Consider the following 22,467-nt stretch of genomic DNA (forward strand, 5'->3'; position numbering starts at 1 on the left):
TCTATTATTAAGGAGACAGTAACGGAACATTTAGATAAGCATAATTTAATAGGATAAAGTCAGCATGGCTTTATGAAGGGGAAGTCATGTCTGACAAATTTGCTTGAGTTCTTCGAGGATATAACGTATAGGGTGGATAAAGGGGAACCAGTGGACGTAGTGTATTTAGACTTCCAGAAGGCATTCGACAAGGTGCCACATAAAAGATTATTACTTAAGATAAAAAATCACGGGATTGGGGGTAATATTCTGGCATGGGTGGAGGATTGGTTATCAAACAGGAAGCAGAGAGTTGGGATAAATGGTTCATTTTCGGACTGGCAACCAGTAACCAGTGGTGTTCCACAGGGGTCGGTGCTGGGTCCCCAACTCTTTACAATCTATATTAACGATTTGGAGGAGGGGACCGAGTGCAACATATCAAAATTTGCAGATGATACAAAGATGGGAGGGAAAGTAGAGAGTGAGGAGGACATAAAAAACCTGCAAGGGGATATAGACAGGCTGAGTGAGTGGGCGGAGATTTGGCAGATGCAATATAATATTCGAAAATGTGAGGTTATGCACTTTGGCAGGAAAAATCAGAGAGCAAGTTATTTTCTTAATGGCGAGAGACTGGAAAGTACTGCAGTACAAAGGGATCTGGGGGTCCTAGTGCAAGAAAATCAAAAAGTTGGTATGCAGGTGCAGCAGGTGATCAAGAAAGCCAACGGAATGTTGGCTTTTATTGCTCGGGGGATAGAATATAAAAACAGGGAGGTATTGCTGCAGTTATATAAGGTATTGGTGAGACCGCACCTGGAATACTGCATACAGTTTTGGTCTCCATACTTAAGAAAAGACATACTTGCTCTCGAGGCAGTACAAAGAAGGTTCACTCGGTTAATCCCGGGGATGAGGGGGCGGACATATGAGGAGAGGTTGAGTAGATTGGGACTCTACTCATTGGAGTTCAGAAGAATGAGAGGCGATCTTATTGAAACATATAAGATTGTGAAGGGTCTTGATCGGGTGGATGCAGTAAGGATGTTCCCAAAGATGGGTGAAACTAGAACTAGGGGGCATAATCTTAGAATAAGGGGCTGCTCTTTCAAAACTGAGATGAGGAGAAACTTCTTCACTCAGAGGGTGGTAGGTCTGTGGAATTTGCTGCCCCAGGAAGCTGTGGAAGCTACATCATTAGATAAATTTAAAACAGAAATAGACAGTTTCCTAGAAGTAAAGGGAATTAGGGGTTATGGGGAGCGGGCAGGAAATTGGACATGAAGCTGAGTTCGGATCGGTCAATGCCCTGTGGGTGGCGGAGAGGGCCCAGGGGCTATGTGGCCGGGTCCTGCTCCGACTTCTTGTGTTCTTTAGATTTGTGGTTGGGATCAGATCAGCCATGATCTTATTGAATGGCGGAGCAGGCTCGAGGGGCCGATTGGCCTACTCCTGCTCCAATTTCTTATGTTCTTATGTTCTTATGATTCATACTGGAGTACAACTAGCTGGGTATCAGCAGTCTCCACACTGATTCATACTGGAGTACAACTAGCTGGGTATCAGCAGTCTCCACACTGATTCATACTTTTTTTTATTCGTTCTTGGAATGTGTGCGCGCTGGCGAGGCCAGCATTTATTGCCCATCCCTAATTGCCCTTGAGAAGGTGGTGGTGAGCCGCCTTCTTGAACCACTGCAGTCCGTGTGGTGAAGGTTCTCCCACAGTGCTGTTAGGAAGGGAATTCCAGGATTTAGACCCAGCGACGATGAAGGAACGGCGATATATTTCCAAGTCGGGATGGTGTGTGACTTGGAGGGGAACGTGCAGGTGGTGTTGTTCCCATGTGCTTGCTGCTCTTGTCCTTCTAGGTGGTAGAGGTCGCGGGTTTGGGAGGTGCTGTCGAAGAAGCCTTGGCGAGTTGCTGCAGTGCATCCTGTGGATGGTACACACTGCAGCCACAGTGCGCCGGTGGTGAAGGGAGTGAATGTTTAAGGTGGTGGATGGGGTGCCAATCAAGTGGGCTGCTTTGTCCTGGATGGTGTCAAGCTTCTTGAGTGTTGTTGGAGCTGCACTCATCCAGACAAGTAGAGAATATTCCATCACACTCCTGACTTATGCCTTGTAGATGGTGGAAAGGCTTTGGGGAGTCAGGAGGTGAGTCACTCGCCACAGAATACCCAGCCTCTGACCTGCTCTTGTAGCCACAGTATTTATGTGGCTGGTCCAGTTAAGTTTCTGGTCAATGGTGACCCCCAGGATGTTGGTGTTGGGGGATTCGGCGATGGAGCACAACTGGATGTTGATGGAGCAATACTGGAGCACAACTAGCTGGGTATCAGCAGCCCTGCAGCATTTCACTCCAACAGACCATTCTTCATGTGTAAACTTGAAGAACAAGAGCAGCAAGATCATGGGAATATCATCAACTACAAACCACGCACCAACCTGACTTAATATATAATGAGAGGAAAGAGTACAAAAGCAAGGAAGTTATGCTAAACCTTTAAAAAAACTGGTTAGGCCCCAGCTGGAGTATTGTGGCCAATTCTGGGTACCAGACTTTAGGAAAGATGTCAAGGCCTTAGAGAGGGTGCAGAGGAGATTTACTAGAATGATACTAGGAATGGAAAAACTTCAGTTATGTGGAGAGATTGGAGAAGCTGGGGTTGTTCTCCATAGAGCAGAGAAGATTAAGGGGAGATTTGATAGGTGTTCAAAATTATGAAAGGTTTTGATAGAGTAAATAAGGAGAAACTGTTTCCAGTGGCAGAAGGGTCGGTAACCGGAGGACACAGATTTACGGTAATTGTCAAAAGAACCAGAGGCGACATGAGGAAGAAAATATTTTACGCAGTGAGTTGTTATGATCTGGAATGCGCTGCCTGAAAGGGTGGTGGAAGCAGATTCAATAATAACTTTCAGAAGGGAACTGGATAAATACTCAAAAGAGAAAAATTTGCAGGGCTGTGGGGAAAGAGCGGGGGAGTGGGACTAATTTGAAAGTTCCTTCAAAGAGCTGGCACAGGGGCTCCTTCTGTGCTGTATGATTTTATATCACCGTTCTTTCATCTTCAGAAGATCAAAATCCTGGAATTCCCTACCTAATACTATCAGCACAAGGACTGCAGCAGTTCCAGATGGCAGGTACTAGCACCACCTTCTCAGGGCAACTGGGGATGGGCAACAAAAGTGGGCATGCCAGCATAATCCACATCCAGACAACAAATTTTTTTTAAAAGGCTATGCAAACATGGGGACACCGGAGCATGGCCTGATCCTGCCCTCACCGGATGTCTATACACTGCGTATTTTCTAGCACAGGTGACAGGAGAGCAATTAGGATCAGGAAGCCTGGCTGATTTTTATCTCGACTTAGCCCAGGAGTGCAGGGGCCAATTGTAGCAGCTTGCCTCACCAGCAGAGACCAGTGAGCAATCCTGGGACTTTCCTGGTCTGTGTTGCTTAGTGCCACACAACACAGTGCTTTTATACACCACGCCATGAGAGGAGCTAACATTCAGGCTTTCTTCAGCCTTTGTTGGGTAAGGGTATTAAGGGTTGGAGAACCAAGGCGGGTAGATGGAGTGAAGATACAGATCAGCCATGATCTAATTGAATGGCAGAAGAGGCTCGAGGGGATGAATGGCCCACTCATGTTCTTATGTTCCTATGATGTTAGCAATAAAATTGAATTAGGCTTGAATAACAAAGCATGGAGCTCACCTCTTTCCGTGGGAAGAAATGGAGAATCGATCACTTCTTGGTTGTGAATAAAAGGTTGTGGAAGTTCTTTCCTATTGTTATTAAGTTACATTTGTTGAACAGAAACTACTCAATTATTCTGTCACTATACTGGCTGTTATGGTCATGGGACAGTACTGCAGGTTAGAGCTGCTTTTTCTGATCCTGTAAAAGAACCCTGATACCATCGCAGTAACGAACTGACTCAAAAATACATCTTTGCTTTTTGTTTCTCAGCCACGTAACTGAACACAGATTGGATTGAAAACTGCACCATTCACCGGAGGCTCTTTTATTCATTTCATTTAAGCTCGGCCAAGTATGTTTAAAACTGGGACACAAAACCAATGGATTGGTTTCCAAAACCATTAATTGTACCTCTGCTCGCTTCAGCATCTCCCATTTGTTGAGGATCTTCATGGCAAAAACCTTTTCAACGTTTCTTAACTTCACAACGGCAACCTGCAACAATAAAAAAGCAAGCAGGTGTTATTACTGAGCTAATTACAAATAGACGACCTTAATTAAACCAGAGAATTATAAATATCAATGTTGCAAAGAAATAGTGAGAACTTGAACTTGAATTTATATAGCGTCCTATCATGTCTTCAGGATATCTCAAAACACTCCACAAGCAATGAATTACTTTCAAAGTGCAATCACTGTTGTGTAGGCAAATGCAGTATTGATTGAGGGAGGAACGCTGAGAGAGCTCCCTGCTCTTCTTCGAATAATGCCTCGGGAGGGCAGCTGGGGGCCTCCGTTTAATGCCTCATCTGGAAGATGGCAATTCCAGCAATGAAGCACTCCCTCAGTACTGCAGTGAAGTGCCAGCCTAGATTTTGTGCTCAAGTCTCTGGAGTGGGGCTTGAACCCATAACCTTCTGACTCAGAAGCAAGACTACTACCAACTAGGCCAAGCTGAGGTACCAGTAGTTGTATTCTTTTATAAACATTCTACTTCAAGAATTTGACGCAAAGCATTCCCCTATCCACCCCAAGACTAGCGCAGACTACTACTCCCCCACCATGTATAGTAGACTCAGCTTCTTCTTCGATAGCTTAATATTGTAAAATCTTAAAGTTGAACACCTGCTCACATACTCACACTCTGAGGCCCAAACCGATAAGGACCAGTTTACCAGGGTGTTCATAGAATCTTACAGAAGCACAGAAGGAGACCATTCAGCCCGTTGTGCTTATGCCATGTCTTTTTTTTAAAAAAGCACTTTCTCAACATCACTTGCAAGCTGCCCAAATGCATCAACAAAATTGTGTATTTTGTTCAAACTCAGTACAGCACTTGCTTCATAACATATTTATCTTCATGGTCAATCAAAAATCAAGCAACTCTGGTCTTAACTTATGTGTGTTGATTAATGTACCCTGATCAAGGAAAGCAATCTAACCTAAAGTTATTTTATTTTATGAGCTGCATTGCACAGCGTGAGATAATAACCGTGACATACATCTTTCAATGGAGCTATTTCTGTTCCATCCATAGGCTTAGCAGAACCACTCAAAGTCAAAACTTCAACAACTCTTTTCACAGGACTTTTCAGTATTTTGGGCACACTACCAAATAGAAAGCTACCGTACTGGATAAATAGCAAAACCAACAGGTTCCTCGCGCAGGTATCTTCTATTTATTTGGTAAACTTTATTGCTCAAAGTGAGACATCTCAGTGCTGGTCGACAAAACATTCGTCTATTTTGAGCACCCATAAGTTAGATACAAGATGGCTTAGGATCCAATGAAAGTCTCCCTTCCCCTTTCTGAACACTGCCTCAACATGCCCAAACTCCAATCGAGGAAAAGCACTTATTACTGCACCAATATGGCCTTTTACATGTGCCACACTATTCGCATGGCCCAAGGAAGATTGCTGTGGACCCACAAACATTGAGAACTTATTTCATATTGGAACCTTACAGCTGGCAGAGATTGTCACCTGACGTAGTCCCATATACATTGTCCAGTAGAGGCCTGTTAAGAGGCAGAACCTCTCAAGTTCAGGAGCACCAAGACCAAATGTGGTCTCCCAAAGACACTGAACAACTAACTAAGCACAGTCTAGGCACTGAACCTGGGACCTGGTCTGCACGGCTCAGTACTTCCCCAGGCATTTATCCGCTGAGCACACTCCAACACCTTTCAGCTCTGAGCCCTGAGAAACTGGAACAATTGTCATTGAGTCATAAAAAGGGTTCATCCAAAATGCTTTGGGTTTTAAAGGAGTTGGGTGGGACGGGTGAGTATGGATATTTTCCAAAACTCATTGGCAGCAGATTCCAGAGGATGGGAAAATAGCAAACGTAACCCCGATATTCAGAAAGGGGGCTAGGGATGAATTATAGACGAGTAAATCTCACAATAATTATGGGAAAATTACTTGAAACAATACTGAGGAACAGCATGAAGGATCATTTGGGGGGGCAATAATTAATGGGAGACCACCATACATAGATTCCAAGAGGGAAAACTGTAGGTAGGGAATTCAGGCAGAATGACTTTACCATTAGAGTGCCCACCATATGGAACAGACTGACAGTGCACACAGTGGAACAGGAAACTTCAAGGGATTTCAAAAAGGAAATAGACAGCTTCCTGACATCTGAAAGGATTCAAGATTGTTAAAATTTATAAATGACTAGTTCGTCTCCCATTATGTTACTCATGGATAATTTGTTTTTACATTGCCCCTGTGCCTTGTTGTAACTGCCTCAGTCCTTCTCCCAGGTTTTAAAAACTTACTCAGGGACATAAGCAAAAAGCTGAGCAGGATAACTTTATTTGAAAAGACCCTGAGCTGAAATTCAAATGAAAAGTATTGAAGATGGACTCAACTTAGCAAAATGTCAGCAAGAGTTCTGGGATCTGTCTACATGACAAATAATGGCCCCTCAGAATATTGTCTGTAAAATATAAGAGTCCCTCAAGAAAAATAATCCACTTGAAAACTCGGTCAGCACACTATGATGGTTGAAAGACTCTACTGAATATAAAACTTCAGTGTAAAAATCCAACACACTATTACATAGAATTTACAGATACAGGCCATTTAGCTCAACTGGTTTGTGCTGGTGTTTATGCTCCACCTCCCTCCCTACTTCATCTACCCTGATCAGCATATCCCTCTATTCCTTTCTCCTACGTATACTTATCCAGCTGCCCCTTAAAGGCATCTATGCTATTCACCTCAACTACTCCATGTGGTAGCAAGTTCCACATTTTAACCACTCTCTGAGTAAAGTAGTTTCTCCTGAATTTTTTACTGGATTTATTAGTAAGAACATAAGAAGTAGGAGCAGGAGTAGGCCAATCAGCCCCTCGAGCCTGCTCCGCCATTCAATAAGATCATGGCTGATCTGATCCTAACCTCAAATCTAAATTCATGTCCAATTTCCTGCCCACTCCCTGTAACCCCTAATTCCCTTTACTTCTAGGAAACTGTCGATTTCTATTTTAAATTTATTTAATGATGTAGCTTCCAGTGACTATCTTATATTTATGGCCCCCCGTTTTGGACTCCCCCACAAGTGGAAACATCTTCTCTACGTCTACCTATCAAACCTCTTTCTAATTTTCAAGACCTCTATTAGGTCACCCCTCAGCCTTCTCTTTTCTAGAGAAAAGGGCCCGAGCCTGTTCAGTCTTTCCTGATAGTTATAACCTCTCAGTTCTGGTATCATCTTAGTAAATCTATAGAAGATGGCTGCTTTCAAAGGAGAATAAATAAATTGACTGATTTTCAAAATAACTCAGTAACACAATCAAAGCACTGAACAGGATTGAGGTCTTCAAAAAGAAAGAAAAAGGCACAAATTCAAATGGGATCTTAAAAAAAAGCTGTAAAAAACAACAAATAAATCACTGGATTCCAAGAGTCACTCAGCAGTACAATCAACAGACTGAGTAGGGTCAGTCTCTTTAAAAAGGCAAAAATAGGTGTAATAAATAGATATAAATTTAAAATGGTTTATATCATACTGATCTGAAAAAAGTGATAAAAAACGGCTTGAACCTCGATTCAATGGTACCAAACAGCAACTCCAGAATCAAGAGCCATGCACGTCAAACAAAATGGGAGAAAAATTAATTACATTAATAAATTTGAAATTAAAAGATAAGAATTGTCCTAAAAGTACTAATTTGAGTAAAGCCTCAGTGGTTTGAACTGCAAGGCGCAGTCTGCCAGAGGTCAGTAATGGTCGCTGACCTGCTGGCAAATTTTGGCATCCTGTAAGGTGGAATGCATCAAGTTGTTCCTACAGTGACTACACTTCAAAAGTACTGCATTGGATGTAAAGCGCTTTGGGACAGCCTGAGGTCATAAAAAGCGCTGTATAAATGTAAGTCTTTCTATTCTTTCTTTTAGACTGCTGGAAGAATAATGGAGACATGGACAAGAGATTCCTGTGGACAGACAAGAGCAGGTCACCTGGATCTGATCGATCAGTCAAACAGCCAATAAAGAAACACAATTTGTGGGCGGCATTGCGAGCAGCTAATTGGAGAAATGAGTCACATGTTTCTCCTTGACCAATCAGGTCAGTAGATTGCAACATAGCTTCACAGCAATGTGCACAAACCAGACTTGAGAAGGCAACACCATCCAAACATGAGTGAGAGAGACAGATAGCCTTCTTCTGCCTAAAATATATTACTCAAAATCAAACAGCTGTTTCAGATTATAAATGACAAGCAATTACTTCAGATTTATAATCCTGTGGAAGATCCAGGGAAAGGGCTTTTTAGAAAAAAAGGCAACACTTTATCAGAACGTAAACGGCTCAGTTCATATTTCCAACATTTTTCTCATGTGAAAAGAGCTCCAAGCCATTAAAGGCTGTGCATTTAGTACTAAGTTACTAAAACAGTACTTCCCAGAGATATTTAAATGGCAGGAGTTTGGCACATTGTTTGGAATTTATAGGGTTGCCAGCTACGGTGGGAAAATAAATGCGCTCACTGATCAGTAATGCACCAGCTTCCCCATTAGTTTGGACAGATGAGACTAGATTTCATGATCTGGAGACCTGGAAACAGTGACTAACAAAAAAAAAACAAAAGTATCATTCAACAGCACACAGAGGAGCTTTATCAAAACCCCATTAGTGGAGGACAAAAGGAGAACGAACTCTTCCCAAAATCTAACCGGCTTTCGTATGAGTGATCCAAAAAAACTTCCAAATTAACCCCAAAGTAAATGAGCCCCACTTCAGGGGTGTGTCTTAACAAGCTCCGACACAGACATACGTGGGCACCTGTCAGTATAGACTGGCAGTCCAACTCCCAACCATCCCTGCCACTCCAGCTCTCCTGTACCAGCTGGGTATATTAACCACCAGGTCCATCTCTCCTGGCACTGCTCACGTGTAGTCTAAGTTGAAATGCGGTTTTTAATGCTCCCCAGCAGTTTTAAATGCGACCGCAGTTTGCCCATCATTCTAATGCAGCAAATTACAGGAGTGATTCAAGGTAAAAATATTTCTTAACTGGCAACGGAAGATACAGACCTTCGATATACTGTAACTGATCCCCATCACCTGGATGGGTGAAGTGACAACAATACTCAAGAAGCTGCATAATATGATGCAGGACAGAGCAGTTCACTTGATCAGTGCCCTCGTCAATGGACTCAATATCCACTCCCCCTTCGACCTCGACTACCAAGAAGGGTAACAGCAGCAGTGTCATGGGAACCTCCAAGCTCCTCTCCAAGTCTCACACCATCTGACTTGGACATTCATATCGCTTTCCCTTCATCACCGCTGGGTCAATATCCTGGAGTTCCCTACCTAACATTTTTCCAAATAAGAGTGCCATCATTTCCATACTACAGGACTAAAAACAAAAACCACCAGGTTTTCTGCTCTTTATCTGTGCTGAAAGTGCCTATCTGTTGGGGTCAGGCAAAGATAGGATCAAGATTGGGCTCAAAGAGTGCCAATACACAATATTTAGGCTCACATACGACGAATGAACACAACCAAGATGTTGGACATAGGGATAGGGGTAGGCCATTCAGCCCCTCGAGCCTGTTCTGCCATTCAATCAGATCATGGCGGATCTGTACTCCATTTATCCGCCTTTGATCCATATCCCTTGATACCCATATCTAATAAAAATATGTCGATCTCAGACTTGAAAATTTCAATTGACCCAGGATCCATGGCCTTTTGGGGAAGATAATTCACATTTCCAATAACCTTTTGCTTGATAAAATGCTTCCTAATTTCACCCCTGAATGGCCTAGCTCTAATTGTGCCCCTTTATTCTGGAATCCCCCACTAGGGGAAATACCTTCTCTGTATCTACTCTATCGAATCCTTTTATCATTTTAAAGACCTCGATTAGATCACCCTCAACAGTCTACACTCAGTGAATACAAGGCAAGTTTATGCAACCCTTTAAGCCTGGTATCATTCCAGTGAATTATGCGCTGTAGCCCCTCCAAGGCCAATAAATCCTTCCTAAGGTTCAGTGCCCAAAACTGAATGCAGTACTCCAGATGAAGTCTGACCAAGGCTCTATGCAACTGAATCATAACTTCCTCCCCTTTGTATTCCAGCCCTCCTGAGATAAAGGCCAATATTCCGTTAGCCTATTTGATTACTTTTTGTACCTGTGCACATCCAATTATTTTCTCCATTACCACTTTTTTTTCAAAACTTGTATCAAATAATTCCTTCCCTTCGACTTATTTTTAGGTACCCTTTTACTGCTGGTATTTTGTCCTCTTCCTTTACAGTGAAAACGCATACAAAATATTTATTTAACAAGTCTGCCATTTCCTTATTATCCATTATAGTCTCGCCTGCATCCGTCTTTAATGGGCCTACATTCCTGATTACCACTTTCTTTCTCTCAATATATTTATAAAAACCTTTGCTGTTAGCTTCGATATCCCTTGCAAATTCTTTTTCATATTCCCTTTTTGCACCTCTTATTACTTTCTTTGTATCCCTTTGTTGTGTAATATATTGCTCTCCCAGTCTGCTGGATTTCCGCTTTTCCTTGCATTTGTGTATCAAATAATCCAGTGCAGCTGGACTATTTGTCATCATCTGGACAAGAGAAAAGGAGGAAGAAACTTCTGGGCAGAATACCTATTTTCAGCCAAAATCAATCCCACAATAAACAGAGACTATTCAGGTACGGAGAAAACCAATCAGTGATGGCTGCACAGCTGTGGTTCAACATCAATGAGCAGAATTGTGAAGTGTAACTCAAGTGAGTTACTGAGCCAGGAAAAATTCTAAAATAAGATCGCAGCTATTTAAATCACATTTAAAAAAAATTTTTGGTGCTTATTTAGTTACGTTATCCAGGAATGGAGAAAATGATTTATTCAACTATGGCTATATAACTGCATCAAACAGCTGGTGTTGCCAATAGCCAAATATTAATCCTTCAGCATAGCAGCCAGGGATTGTGTAGGAGAAATGCCCTTAGTGAGTCCCCAAAATTGAGTCAGTAGTCAGACTGAATGCCCAGATGGCTAATGCTAATGAAACCATGAAGCTTTCTACAAACAAAACATTCCTTGCCAGGGATAGAAGGCAAGCCATCAAGCCCATAGGTGGCTCATTAAAGGTGCCCTGCCTTATCTGGACCTGTGTGACACCTTTTGAGAGCAAGGACCTGAGAAGCTCAGGAGTAAACGAGTGACCTAGCATGTGCCAGTGCTTCAATGATTTGGAGGCCATCGGGTGTACCAACAAGGCTGTGTGAGGTGATTGACACTGGAAGGGCTAAATTCTTCTAACTCGTGTGACTCAGATTGCTCAATAGAACTGAAGGTTTCTTTGGAAATTAAGGTTATACAAGATGGTGCTCTGGACACTAAGCTTAGTCTTCAGTTATTAGTTCCAGCCCGTATCTTTTTAGCAGCAGTCTTTGTAGTAGAAAGTGTAGGAATTCTTTGTCTAGTATTTGTAGAAAGATGTCTCTGTAAAACTGATACGGAGAGAGAGAGAGAGAGAGAGAGAGAGAGAGATTACAGAAGTTAAGATTATATAATCATAGATTAAGGGAGGTGAGATTTAAGCCAGCTACCAGCGAAGAAGATACCCCGGAGCAGAGGTCCAGGTGGAATAATTAGCACCTCGATGGGTAGAGATTCATCATGATAACACCATCCTCCCAGAAGAAGGCAAGGCAATCAGTTCATCCACACCAGCTCATAAGGACACCGCTACATATTGAGTCCACAGCACAGAAACAGGCCATGCGGCCCAACTGGTCCATGCCAGCATTTATGCTCCACATGAGCCTCCGCCCTCCCGACTTCATCTACCCCTATCAGCATACCCTTCTTCTCCTTTCTCCATCGTGTGCTTCTCTAGCTTCCCCTTAAATTTATCTATGTTATTTGCCTCAACTACTCCATTTGGTAGCATGTTCCACATTCTTACTATTTACCAAAATTAGTTGGGAGAACGAGTTCACGGAATGCATCAGAGATAGTTTTCAAGAACAACATGTCGAAGAACCAACTAGGGGACAGACTATTTTAGATCTAGTATTGTGTAATGAAACAGGATTAATTAGTAATCTTATAATAAAGGATCCTCGAGGGAAGAGTGATCATATTATGATAGAATTTCATACTGAGTTTGAGAGTGATGTAGTTAAGTCCGAAACTAGGGTCTTAAATTTAAACAAGGCCAATTATGTAGGTATGAGGGGCAAGTTGGCTAAGGTAGATTGGGAAATTAGATCAAATAGATGACAGTAAATAAGCAATGGCAAACATTTAAAGAAATAATTCATAAATCCCAATGAATATACATATCATTGAGGAATAAAAACTGCACAGGATTTTGACCCAGCGACGATGAAAGAACGGCGATATATTTCAAAGTCGGGATGGTGTGTGACTTGAAGGGGACCGTGCAGGTGGTGGTGTTCCCATGTGCCTGCTGCCCTAGTCCTTCCAGGTGCTGGAAGTCGCGGGTTTGAGAGGTGCTGTCGAAGAAGCCTTGGCGAGTTGCTGCAGTGCATCCTGTGGATGGTACAAACTGCAGCCACAGTGCGCCGGTGGTGAAGGGAGTGAACGTTTAGGGTGGTGGATGGGGTGCCAATCAAGCGGGCTGCTTTGTCCTGGATGGTGTCAAGCTTCTTGAGTGTTGTTGGAGCTGCACTCATCCAGGCAAGTGGAGAGTATTCCATCACACTCCTGACTTGTGCCTTATAGATGGTGGAAAGGCCTTGGGGAGTCAGGAGGTGAGTCACTCGCCACAGAATACACACCCTCTGACCTGCTCTTGTAGCCGCAGTACTTATATGGCTGGTCCAGTTAACTTTTTGGTCAATGGTGACCCCCAAGATGTTGATGGTGGGGGATTCGGCGATGGTAATGCCGTTGAATGTCAAGGGGAGGTGGTTAGATCCTCTCTTGTTGGAGATGGTCATCGCCTGGCACTTGTCTGGCGCGAATGTTACTTGCCACTTATCAGCCCAAGCCTGGATGTTGTCCAGGTCTTGCTGCATGCGGGCACGGACTGCTTCATTATCTGAGGGGTTGCGAATGGAATTGAACACTGTACAATCATCAGTGAACATCCTTATGATGGAAGGAAGGTCATTGATGAAGCAGCTGAAGATGGTTGGGCCCAGGACACTGCCCTGAGGAACTCCTGCAGCAATGTCCTGGGGCTGAGATGATTGGCCTCCAACAACCACTACCATCTTCCTTTGTGCTAGGTATGACTCCAGCCAATGGAGAGTTTTCCCTGATTCCCATTGACTTCAAATTTACTAGGGCTCCTTGGTGCCACACTCGGTCAAATGCTGCCTTGATGTCAAGGGCAGTCACTCTCACCTCACCTCTGGAATTCACCTCTTTTGTCCATGTTTGGACCAAGGCTGGAATGAGGTCTGGAGCCAAGTGGTCCTGGTGGAACCCAAACTGAGCATCGGTGAGCAGGTTATTGGTGAGTAAATGCTGCTTGATAGCACTGTCGACGACACCTTCCATCACTTTGCTGATAATTAAGGGTAGACTGATGGGGCGGTAATTGGCCGGATTGGATTTGTCCTGCTTTTTGTGGACAGGACATACATGGGCAATTTTCCACATTGTCGGGTAGATGCCAGTGTTGTAGCTGTACTGGAACAGTTTGGCTAGAGGCGCAGCTAGTTCTGGAGCACAAGTCTTCAGCACTACAGCCGGGATGTTGTCGGGGATATGGGGAGGAGGCCGGGATGGATCATCCACTCGGCACTTCTGGCTGAAGATGGTTGCAAACGCTTCAGCCTTGTCTTTTCCACTCACGTGCTGGACTCCACCATCATTGAGGATGGGGATGTTTACAGAGCCTCCTCCTCCCGTCAGTTGTTTAATTGTCCACCACCATTCACGACTGGATGTGGCAGGACTGCAGAGCTTTGATCTGATCCGTTGGTTGTGGAATCGCTGAGCTCTGTCTATAGCATGTTGCTTCCGCTGTTTAGCATGCATGTAGTCCTGTGTTGTAGCTTCATGATGTTGGCACCTCATTTTTAGGTATGCCTGGTGCTGCTCCTGGCAAGCTCTTCTACACTCTTCATTGAACCAAGATTGATCCCCTGGCTTGTTGGTAATGGTAGAGTGAGGAATATGCCAGGCCATGAGGTTACAGATTGTGCTGGAATTCAATTCTGCTGCTGATGATGGCCCACAGCGCCTCATGGATGCCCAATTTTGAGCTGCTAGATCTGTTCTGAATCTATCCCATTTAGCACGGTGATAGTGCTACACAACATGTTGGATGGTGTCCTCAGTGCGAAGACGAGACTTCGTCTCCACGAGGACTGTGCGGTGGTCACTCCTACCAATACTGTCATGGACAGATGCATTTGCAACAGGTAGATTGGTGAGGACGAGGTCAAGTAAGTTTTTCCCTCATGTTGGTTCGCTCACCACCTGCTGCAGGCCCAGTCTGGCAGCTATGTCCTTCAGCACTCGGCCAGCTCGGTCAGTAGTGGTGCTACCGAGCCACTCTTGGTGAATGGACATTGAAGTCCCCCACCCAGAGTACATTCTGTGTCCTTGCTACCCTCAGTGCTTCCTCCAAATGGTGTTCAACATGGAGGAGGACTGATTCATCAGCTGAGGGAGGGTGGTAGGTGGTAATCAGCAGGAGGTTTCCTTGCCCATGTTTGACCTGATGCCATGAGATTTCATGGGGTCCAGAGTCAATGTTGAGGACTCCCAGGCCACTCCCTCTTGACTGTATATCACTGTACCACCACCTCCGGTGGGTCTGTCCTGCCGGTAGGACAGGACATACCCAAAGATGGTGATGGAAGAGTCTGGGACATTGGCTGAAAGGTATGATTCTGTGAGGATGGCTACGTCAGGCTGTTGCTTGACTCGTCTGTGGGACAGCTCTCCCAATTTTGGCACAAGTCCCCAGATGTTAGTGAGGAGGACTTTGCAGGGTCGACTGGGCTTGGTTTGCCTTTGTTGTGTCCGGTGCCTAGTGGTCCGATGCCTGGTGGTCTGTCGGGCTTTATTCTTATCATGACTTTTGTGGGGAAATATGAGGTTATTCACCTTGGTAGGATAAACAGAAAACGGAGTATTTTTTAAATGGTGAGAAACTATTAAATGTTGATGTTCAGAGAGATTTGGGTGTCCTTGTACATGAAACACAAAGTCAAAATGCAGCTACAGCAAACAATTAGGAAGGCAAATGGTATGATAGCCTTTACTGCAAGGGGGTTGGAGTACAAGAGTAAGGAAGTCTTGCTGCAATTGTGTATGGCTTTGGTGAGACCACACCTGGAGTAATGTATGCAGTTTTGGTCTCCTTATCTAAGGAAAGATATACTTGCCTTAGGAGGCGGTGCAACGAAGGCTCACTAGATTGATTCCTGGGATGAGAGGGTTGTCCTTTGAGGAAAGATAGAGTAGAATGGGCCTATACTCTGGAGTTTAGAAGAATGAGAGATGATCTCATTGAAACATATAAGATTCTAAGGGGGCTTGACAGGGTAAATGCTGAGAGGATGTTTCCCCTGGCTGGAGGGTATAAGACTAGGGCTCATAGTCTCAGGATAAGGGGTTGGACATTTAGGACTGAGATGAGGAGGAATTTCTTCACTCAGGGGGTCATGAATCTTTGGAATTCTCTACCTCAGGAGCTGTGGATGCTCAGTCATTGAGCACATTCAAGACTATGATCGATAGATTTTTGGATGCTAAGGGAATCAAGGGATATGGAGATAGGGCGGGAAAATGGAGTTGTGGTCGAAGATCAGCCAGGATCTTATTGAGCAGACTCAAGGGGCCGTATGGCCTACTCCTGATCATAAGAACATAAGAAATAGGAGCAGGAGTAGGCCAATCGGCCCCTCGAGCCTGCTCCGCCATTCAATAAGATCATGGCTGATCTGATCCTAACCTCAAATCTAAATTCATGTCCAATTTCCTGCCCGCTCCCCGTAACCCCTAATTCCCTTTACTTCTAGGAAACAGTCGATTTCTGTTTTAAATTTATTTAATGATGTAGCTTCCACAGCTTCCTGGGGCAGCAAATTCCACAGACCTACTACCCTCTGAGTGAAGAAGTTTCTCCTCATCTCAGTTTTGAAAGAGCAGCCCCTTATTCTAAGATTATGCCCCCTAGTTCTAGTTTCACCCATCCTTGGGAACATCCTTACCGCATCCACCCGATCAAGCCCCTTCACAATCTTATATGTTTCAATAAGATCGCCTCTCATTCTTCTGAACTCCAATGAGTAGAGTCCCAATCTACTCAACCTCTCCTCATATGTCCACCCCCTCATCCCCGGGATTAACCGAGTGAACCTTCTTTGTACTGCCTCGAGAGCAAGTATGTCTTTTCTTAAGTATGGACACCAAAACTGTATGCAGTATTCCAGGTGCGGTCTCACCAATACCTTATATAACTGCAGCAATACCTCCCTGTTTTTATATTCTATCCCCCTAGCAATAAAAGCCAACATTCCGTTGGCCTTCTTGATCACCTGCTGCACCTGCATACTAACGTTTTGATTTTCTTGCACTAGGACCCCCAGATCCCTTTGAACTGCAGTACTTTCCAGTTTCTCGCCATTAAGATAATAACTTGCTCTCTGATTTTTTCCTGCCAAAGTGCATAACCTCACATTTTCCAATAATGTATTGCATCTGCCAAATCTCCGCCCACTCACCCAGCCTGTCTATATCCCCTTGTAGGTTTTTTATGTCCTCCTCACTCTCTACTTTCCCTCCCATCTTTGTATCATCTGCAAACTTTGATATGTTACACTCGGTCCCCTCCTCCAAATCATTAATATAGATTGTAAAGAGTTGGGGACCCAGCACCGACCCCTGCGGAACATTTCTTACGTTGTTATGACCACTTTGAGTAAAGAAGTTTCTCCTAAATTCCCTACTGAATTTATTAGTGACTATCTTATATTGATAACCTCTAGTTTTGGACTCCCAAGTGAAAACATTTTCTCTACGTCTATCCATCAAACCCTTTTATTATCTAAAAGACCTCTATCAGGTCACCCCTCAGACATCTCTTTTCTGGAGAAAAGAGCCCCAGCCTGTTTAGTCTTCTCTGATATGTTCCATAAACATTTCTAAGTACAAGCATGTAGACTTTAATCTATTCAATAGACTGGCTATCTAGTGTTGTTAATTTGTCAGCTGTCTAAGGAGTCTAACCCTAAATTAATCTCACCAATTTAGATCAATATCAGACACTAATCTCAACTGTATATTCATAATCAGGAAGCAGTTAATGCTGAATTACTATGACACAACTGAACTGCCTTTTGTCAATTACCCCTACATACCAATTATTTGCATACTCAATGTTTACGTGTTGCTAACTATGATCCTAAGGTTAATAAACAATTGTCAGTTCATGACTTTGTTGTCTGACTTCTTTGATAATTGGCAAGAAATGGTTAATTAATTTATTCAGTAGCTTGTGCTGATCCTGATGGGAGACTGGCAGCATAAATGCTAATAAAATCCAAAATGGCAAACCAAATTTAGGCATCATTCACTCCAGGTGTCAAATCCCAGGCAATTCCTTGACAAGGAGATAAAGATTCGTCTGATTCCCTTGATGAATAATCTTCACAGTATTGATCCCAGTATTCTTCCAATTGCATCAAAGCCACCTCTTCAATAATGTGCTGGCTGTGATTTTTTACACCAAGCAACTTGTAAGTGGTAAAAAAAAGGCTTATATTGAACTTAGCTGAAGGAAAATGGATGTCAATAATTATAGGACAGTAATATAATGCAGGGGTGGGGTGGGGGGGGGGGTGAGGGTTCCAGATGGTCCATATAGAATGTAATGGAATCATCAGAAATCTTCTCACTGAGAGGGTTCAAATGGCAACAGAATTGTAAAAGTGAAACTCAAGTTATTTGCAACAGCCATAAAAAATCCTAAAATGAGATCACAGCATTTTAATCCCTTTTACTTTTAAATATGTAGTGTTTATTTAATCATTTCATCCAGTTTTTGGGCCAAGATTGGCTGTCATGGGAGACACTGACGGTCATTGAGCTCCCTGCACGTGCAACTTGAAACCCACAGTGAAAGGTTACTACTTGCGACATTTTCACTGCTGGTTCACCAAATAATCAATAGCTGATAGGCAGGAAATCACACAGTGGGTTTAGAGTTTAACAAGTACCATCAACTTCCTGTAACCACACATACAGTGGGATTCTAGAAAGTAAACTGTGACAACAGCACCGACACTCAGGGCTAAAAATAGCTATTACTCTATTGCAATTTGTGACGAAACCACATTTGAAAGCTCTGGAATTGAATCTCATCACTGCAGGAATGAAGTCTTTCTGTTAGTTACAGTTTTTCCTCTGGACCCTACCTTCAGCAATGCCTACAGAAAGTAGTTGTAATACGGTTACAAGACTTGCCGAATACTGGGAAGCCCTATTCCCAGCGCGATTAAGTACCTATTTTAGCAAAATTAGTGTACAACTACTGTTCAAAACCTCAGTCAAAAGCTGCTAACTGGTCTTAAATTAGGAGTTGCAGGATTGTCAACCAGGTCATTCGTGGCCCTAATGTCTCAATTCAGCTCTATTCTCCGGTACCACACAAGATGGACAATAATTCTCATCGTAAAACATGCACATTTTTTGCTTTTATATTTTAAATTTGTGTTGGAAATAATAATCCCTTAAAACAAAATACTGCAGATGCTGGAAATTTGAAACAGAAACAGAAAATGTGGGCAACACTCAGCAAGTCTGGCAGCATTTATAAAGAAAGGAAAGATGTTGGTGTTTCATGCACAGCCCTTCATCAAAACAGAGAATCTCCATCAATCACTTCTTTTCTTGCCCCCACACCATTACCCCGGGAATTTGCCCAAGATCTATGGTTGACTCCTCCTCTTACTCATCTCAATGCTGCCTTCGGCTACATCATCTGCAAATATGGGGTCACCTTCCACATGTATGCTCATGATACATGGTCTTGCCTCTCTCCAGCCCTCCACTGCTTCTGTGTTGTCAGACTGCTTGTCCGACATCCAGCCTTGGGTGAACCACATTATCCTCCAGTTAAACATTGGGAAGACCGTCTTCGGATCCCGTCACAAATCTAGTACCCTTGTCCCTGATTCCATTCCCCTTCCCAGCCACTTTCACAGGTTGAATCAGACTTTTCACAACCTTGGCATCCTATCTGACTTGACCGGAGCTTTTGACCTCATATCCTCTCCATCACAAAGACTGGCTGCTTCCATATCTGTAACTTTGACCGCCTCCACCGCTTCCTTCGCCTATCTACTGTTGAAACCCCCATTCATGTCTTTCCCACCTCCAGACTCGACATGCTCACCCGGCCGGCCTCCCATCCTCCACCCTACTTAAACTTCAGCTCATTGAAAACACTGCTGCCAGTACTCTATCCCGTACCGAGTCCCACTCACCCATCACCCCTGTCTTTGCTGACTTACAGTCGCTTACAGTCCCCCAACGCCTCCAATTTTAATTTATTATCCTTGTGCCAAGTCCAAGGCCCTAGCGGGGATCACTGTGGGTGGTTGAGCTGCATCGGGTCCTGGGAGAGGGGGCAGATAGATTGCAAATGGTAGCAACGGGAATTCTACCATTGAGTTGACTCCCATCCCGCAGTCTTCAACAGGAACCAGTTTTAAATTTCTACACTGTTTAGAGTGCTTTGGAAAACATTATATTTTTAAAACATATTAAAATGTTAAAAGCACCGAAGTTTAAAGCCAGTTCCAACTTTCAACATGAACTCAGCGCTGGAACCAAAACCACCAAGAGGACGATACAGAATGTGCTTCAAGCAGCGTTGCACTGTTACTGCAGGCCAAACATTCTTTTGCAAAGGATGGCTTGCTTCTTTTTCTCAGAAATTCAACTGATAAAAACTAAAGACCAAAGCAGAGGACCCATTGATGCATCTCTCAATGCAAGCTTCTGCTTCATGCTACAAGAATCAGGTGCACAAGGAAATTCCCACCATCCTTCCAAATTACTTTTTTTTTAAACCACTTTCCCCAAGGCTTGCTTCTTCTTTAGGTTGAAGATGCTTTCATTTTGATTTTATGTTATGATGCGGAGATACCGGTGGTGGACTGGGGTGGACAAATGTACGGAGTCGTACAACACCAGGTTATAATCCAACAGCTTTATTTGAAATCACAAGCTTTCGGAGCTTTGCTCCTTCATCAGGTGAGTGCAGGGTTCCATAAAAGCACAGCATATATAGTCAGAGAACAATGCCTGGCGATTACAGATAATCTTTCCAACTGCCCGTTATCACACCTCGGCAGAGAGATACTCACAGCAATCAAAGGAGTGGATGGTGTTCAGACAGGGAAACATTACATCCCAGAATACTGAATACACAAGTGGTCAGATCACAAAGACAGAGAGAGAGAGAGAGAGAGAGAGAGATCCGAAAGGCAGAGAGAGAGAGAGAGAGAGAGAGAGAGAGAATGAGAGAATGACCAGTTGTATTAAAAACAGATAACTTTTTTTCGCTGGTGGGGTTACATGTCGCGTGACATGAACCCAAGATCCCGGTTGAGGCCGTCCTCATGGGTGCGGAACTTGGCTATCAATTTCTGCTCGACGATTTTGCGTTGTCGTGTGTCTCGAAGGCCGCCTTGGAGAACACTTACCCGAAGATCGGAGGCTGAATGTCCTTGACTGCTGAAGTGTTCCCCGACTGGGAGGGAACCCTCCTGTCTGGCGATTGTTGTGCGGTGTCCGTTCATCCGTTGTCGCCAGACAGGAGGGTTCCCTCCCAGTCGGGGAACACTTCAGCAGTCAAGGACATTCAGCCTCCGATCTTCGGGTAAGCGTTCTCCAAGACGGCCTTCGAGACACACGGCAACGCAAAATCGTCGAGCAGAAATTGATAGCCAAGTTCCGCACCCATGAGGACGGCCTCAACCGGGATCTTGGGTTCATGTCACGCTACATGTAACCCCACCAGCGAAAAAAAGTTATCTGTTTTTAATACAACTGGTCATTCTCTCTCTCTCTGCCTTTCGGATCTCTCTCTCTCTGTCTTTGTGATTTGACCACTTGTGTATTCAGTATTCTGGGATGTAATGTTTCCCTGTCTGAACACCATCCACTCCTTTGATTGCTGTGAGTATCTCTCTGCCGAGGTGTGATAACGGGCAGTTGGAAACATTATCTGTAATCGCCAGGCATTGTTCTCTGACTATATATGCTGTGCTTTTACGGAACCCTGCACTCACCTGACGAAGGAGCAAAGCTCCGAAAGCTTGTGATTTCAAATAAAGCTGTTGGACTATAACCTGGTGTTGTACGACTCCGTGATTTTATGTTATGCAGCTTCAAGTGGTGGTTTGCTTTCAAGTTTTTGTTTTCTAAAGATCTAAAGTGTCTTCTCAGTATCACGCGCATCCACAAGATCTGCAGCAACGTCAGGCGGTGCAACTTCACTAATTGTGAGCAGGTCAGATCATGTTGATCATCACTGGCTTGATCCAATTGCTTTCAAGCATTTCTGTAAGAGCTATAACATTACTTTGATCTTTGGAGATCTTATTACACACCTTGATGATGAGACAGATTTACTAGAATGATTCCAGGGATGAGGGACTTTAGTTACGTGGATAGACTGGAGAAGCTGGGGTTGTTCTCCTTAGAGCAGAGAAGGTTGAGAGGAGATTTGATAGAGGTATTCAAAATCATGAAGGGTCTAGACAGAGTGGATAGAGAGAAACTGTTCCCATTGACAGAAGGGTCAAGAACCAGAGGACGCAGATTTAAGGTGATTGACAAAAGAACCAAAGGTGACATGGCCTTCAAAAGGGAACTGGATAAGTACTTGAAAGTAAATATTTGCAAGGCTACGGGGATAGGGCAGGAGAGTGGGACTAGCTGAACTGCTCTTGCATAGAGCCAGCACGGACTCGACAGGCCAAATGGCCTCCTTCCGTGCTTTCTATGATTCACATATCCTGCATCGTGAATCTTTTTTTGGAAACTATTTCAGTACTCTGCTGCAAGGTCATGTCTACTGACTGTTCCGGTTTAAGACTAATTCCTTTTGTACCTGAAGTCTGAATGTCTTTGTTCACAGTCCCCTCGCCCCTCTGTGTTTGATCAACTGAATAGAGGAAGCTCTTGATTCAAAGTATTCTCACACCTCAGGATGATCAGCAGGTGAATGCATCATCTGTGCACACTGGATGGGCAGGTAGTGAGCGCAGTTCATCTGCTCATAACAA

At 43.8% G+C, this 22,467-nt stretch overlaps 1 protein-coding gene across 4 annotated transcripts in view; it reads right to left on the reverse strand.

Annotated features, from left to right (window-relative positions):
* The window catches only part of LOC137322105 (serine/threonine-protein kinase MRCK alpha-like), a 499,456-nt gene that overhangs the window by 250,764 nt on the left and 226,225 nt on the right, over positions 1 to 22,467 (reverse strand). For all 4 annotated transcript variants that reach the window (XM_067985191.1, XM_067985192.1, XM_067985190.1 and 1 more), the window contains exon 3: positions 4,104 to 4,187. In XM_067985191.1, the coding sequence (XP_067841292.1) occupies positions 4,104 to 4,187 (84 nt within the window). The remainder of the gene's footprint in view (positions 1 to 4,103; positions 4,188 to 22,467) is intronic.

This window comes from Heptranchias perlo, chromosome 5 (assembly GCF_035084215.1).
Source record: "Heptranchias perlo isolate sHepPer1 chromosome 5, sHepPer1.hap1, whole genome shotgun sequence".
In the NCBI taxonomy this organism is placed as follows: Eukaryota; Metazoa; Chordata; class Chondrichthyes; order Hexanchiformes; family Hexanchidae; genus Heptranchias; species Heptranchias perlo.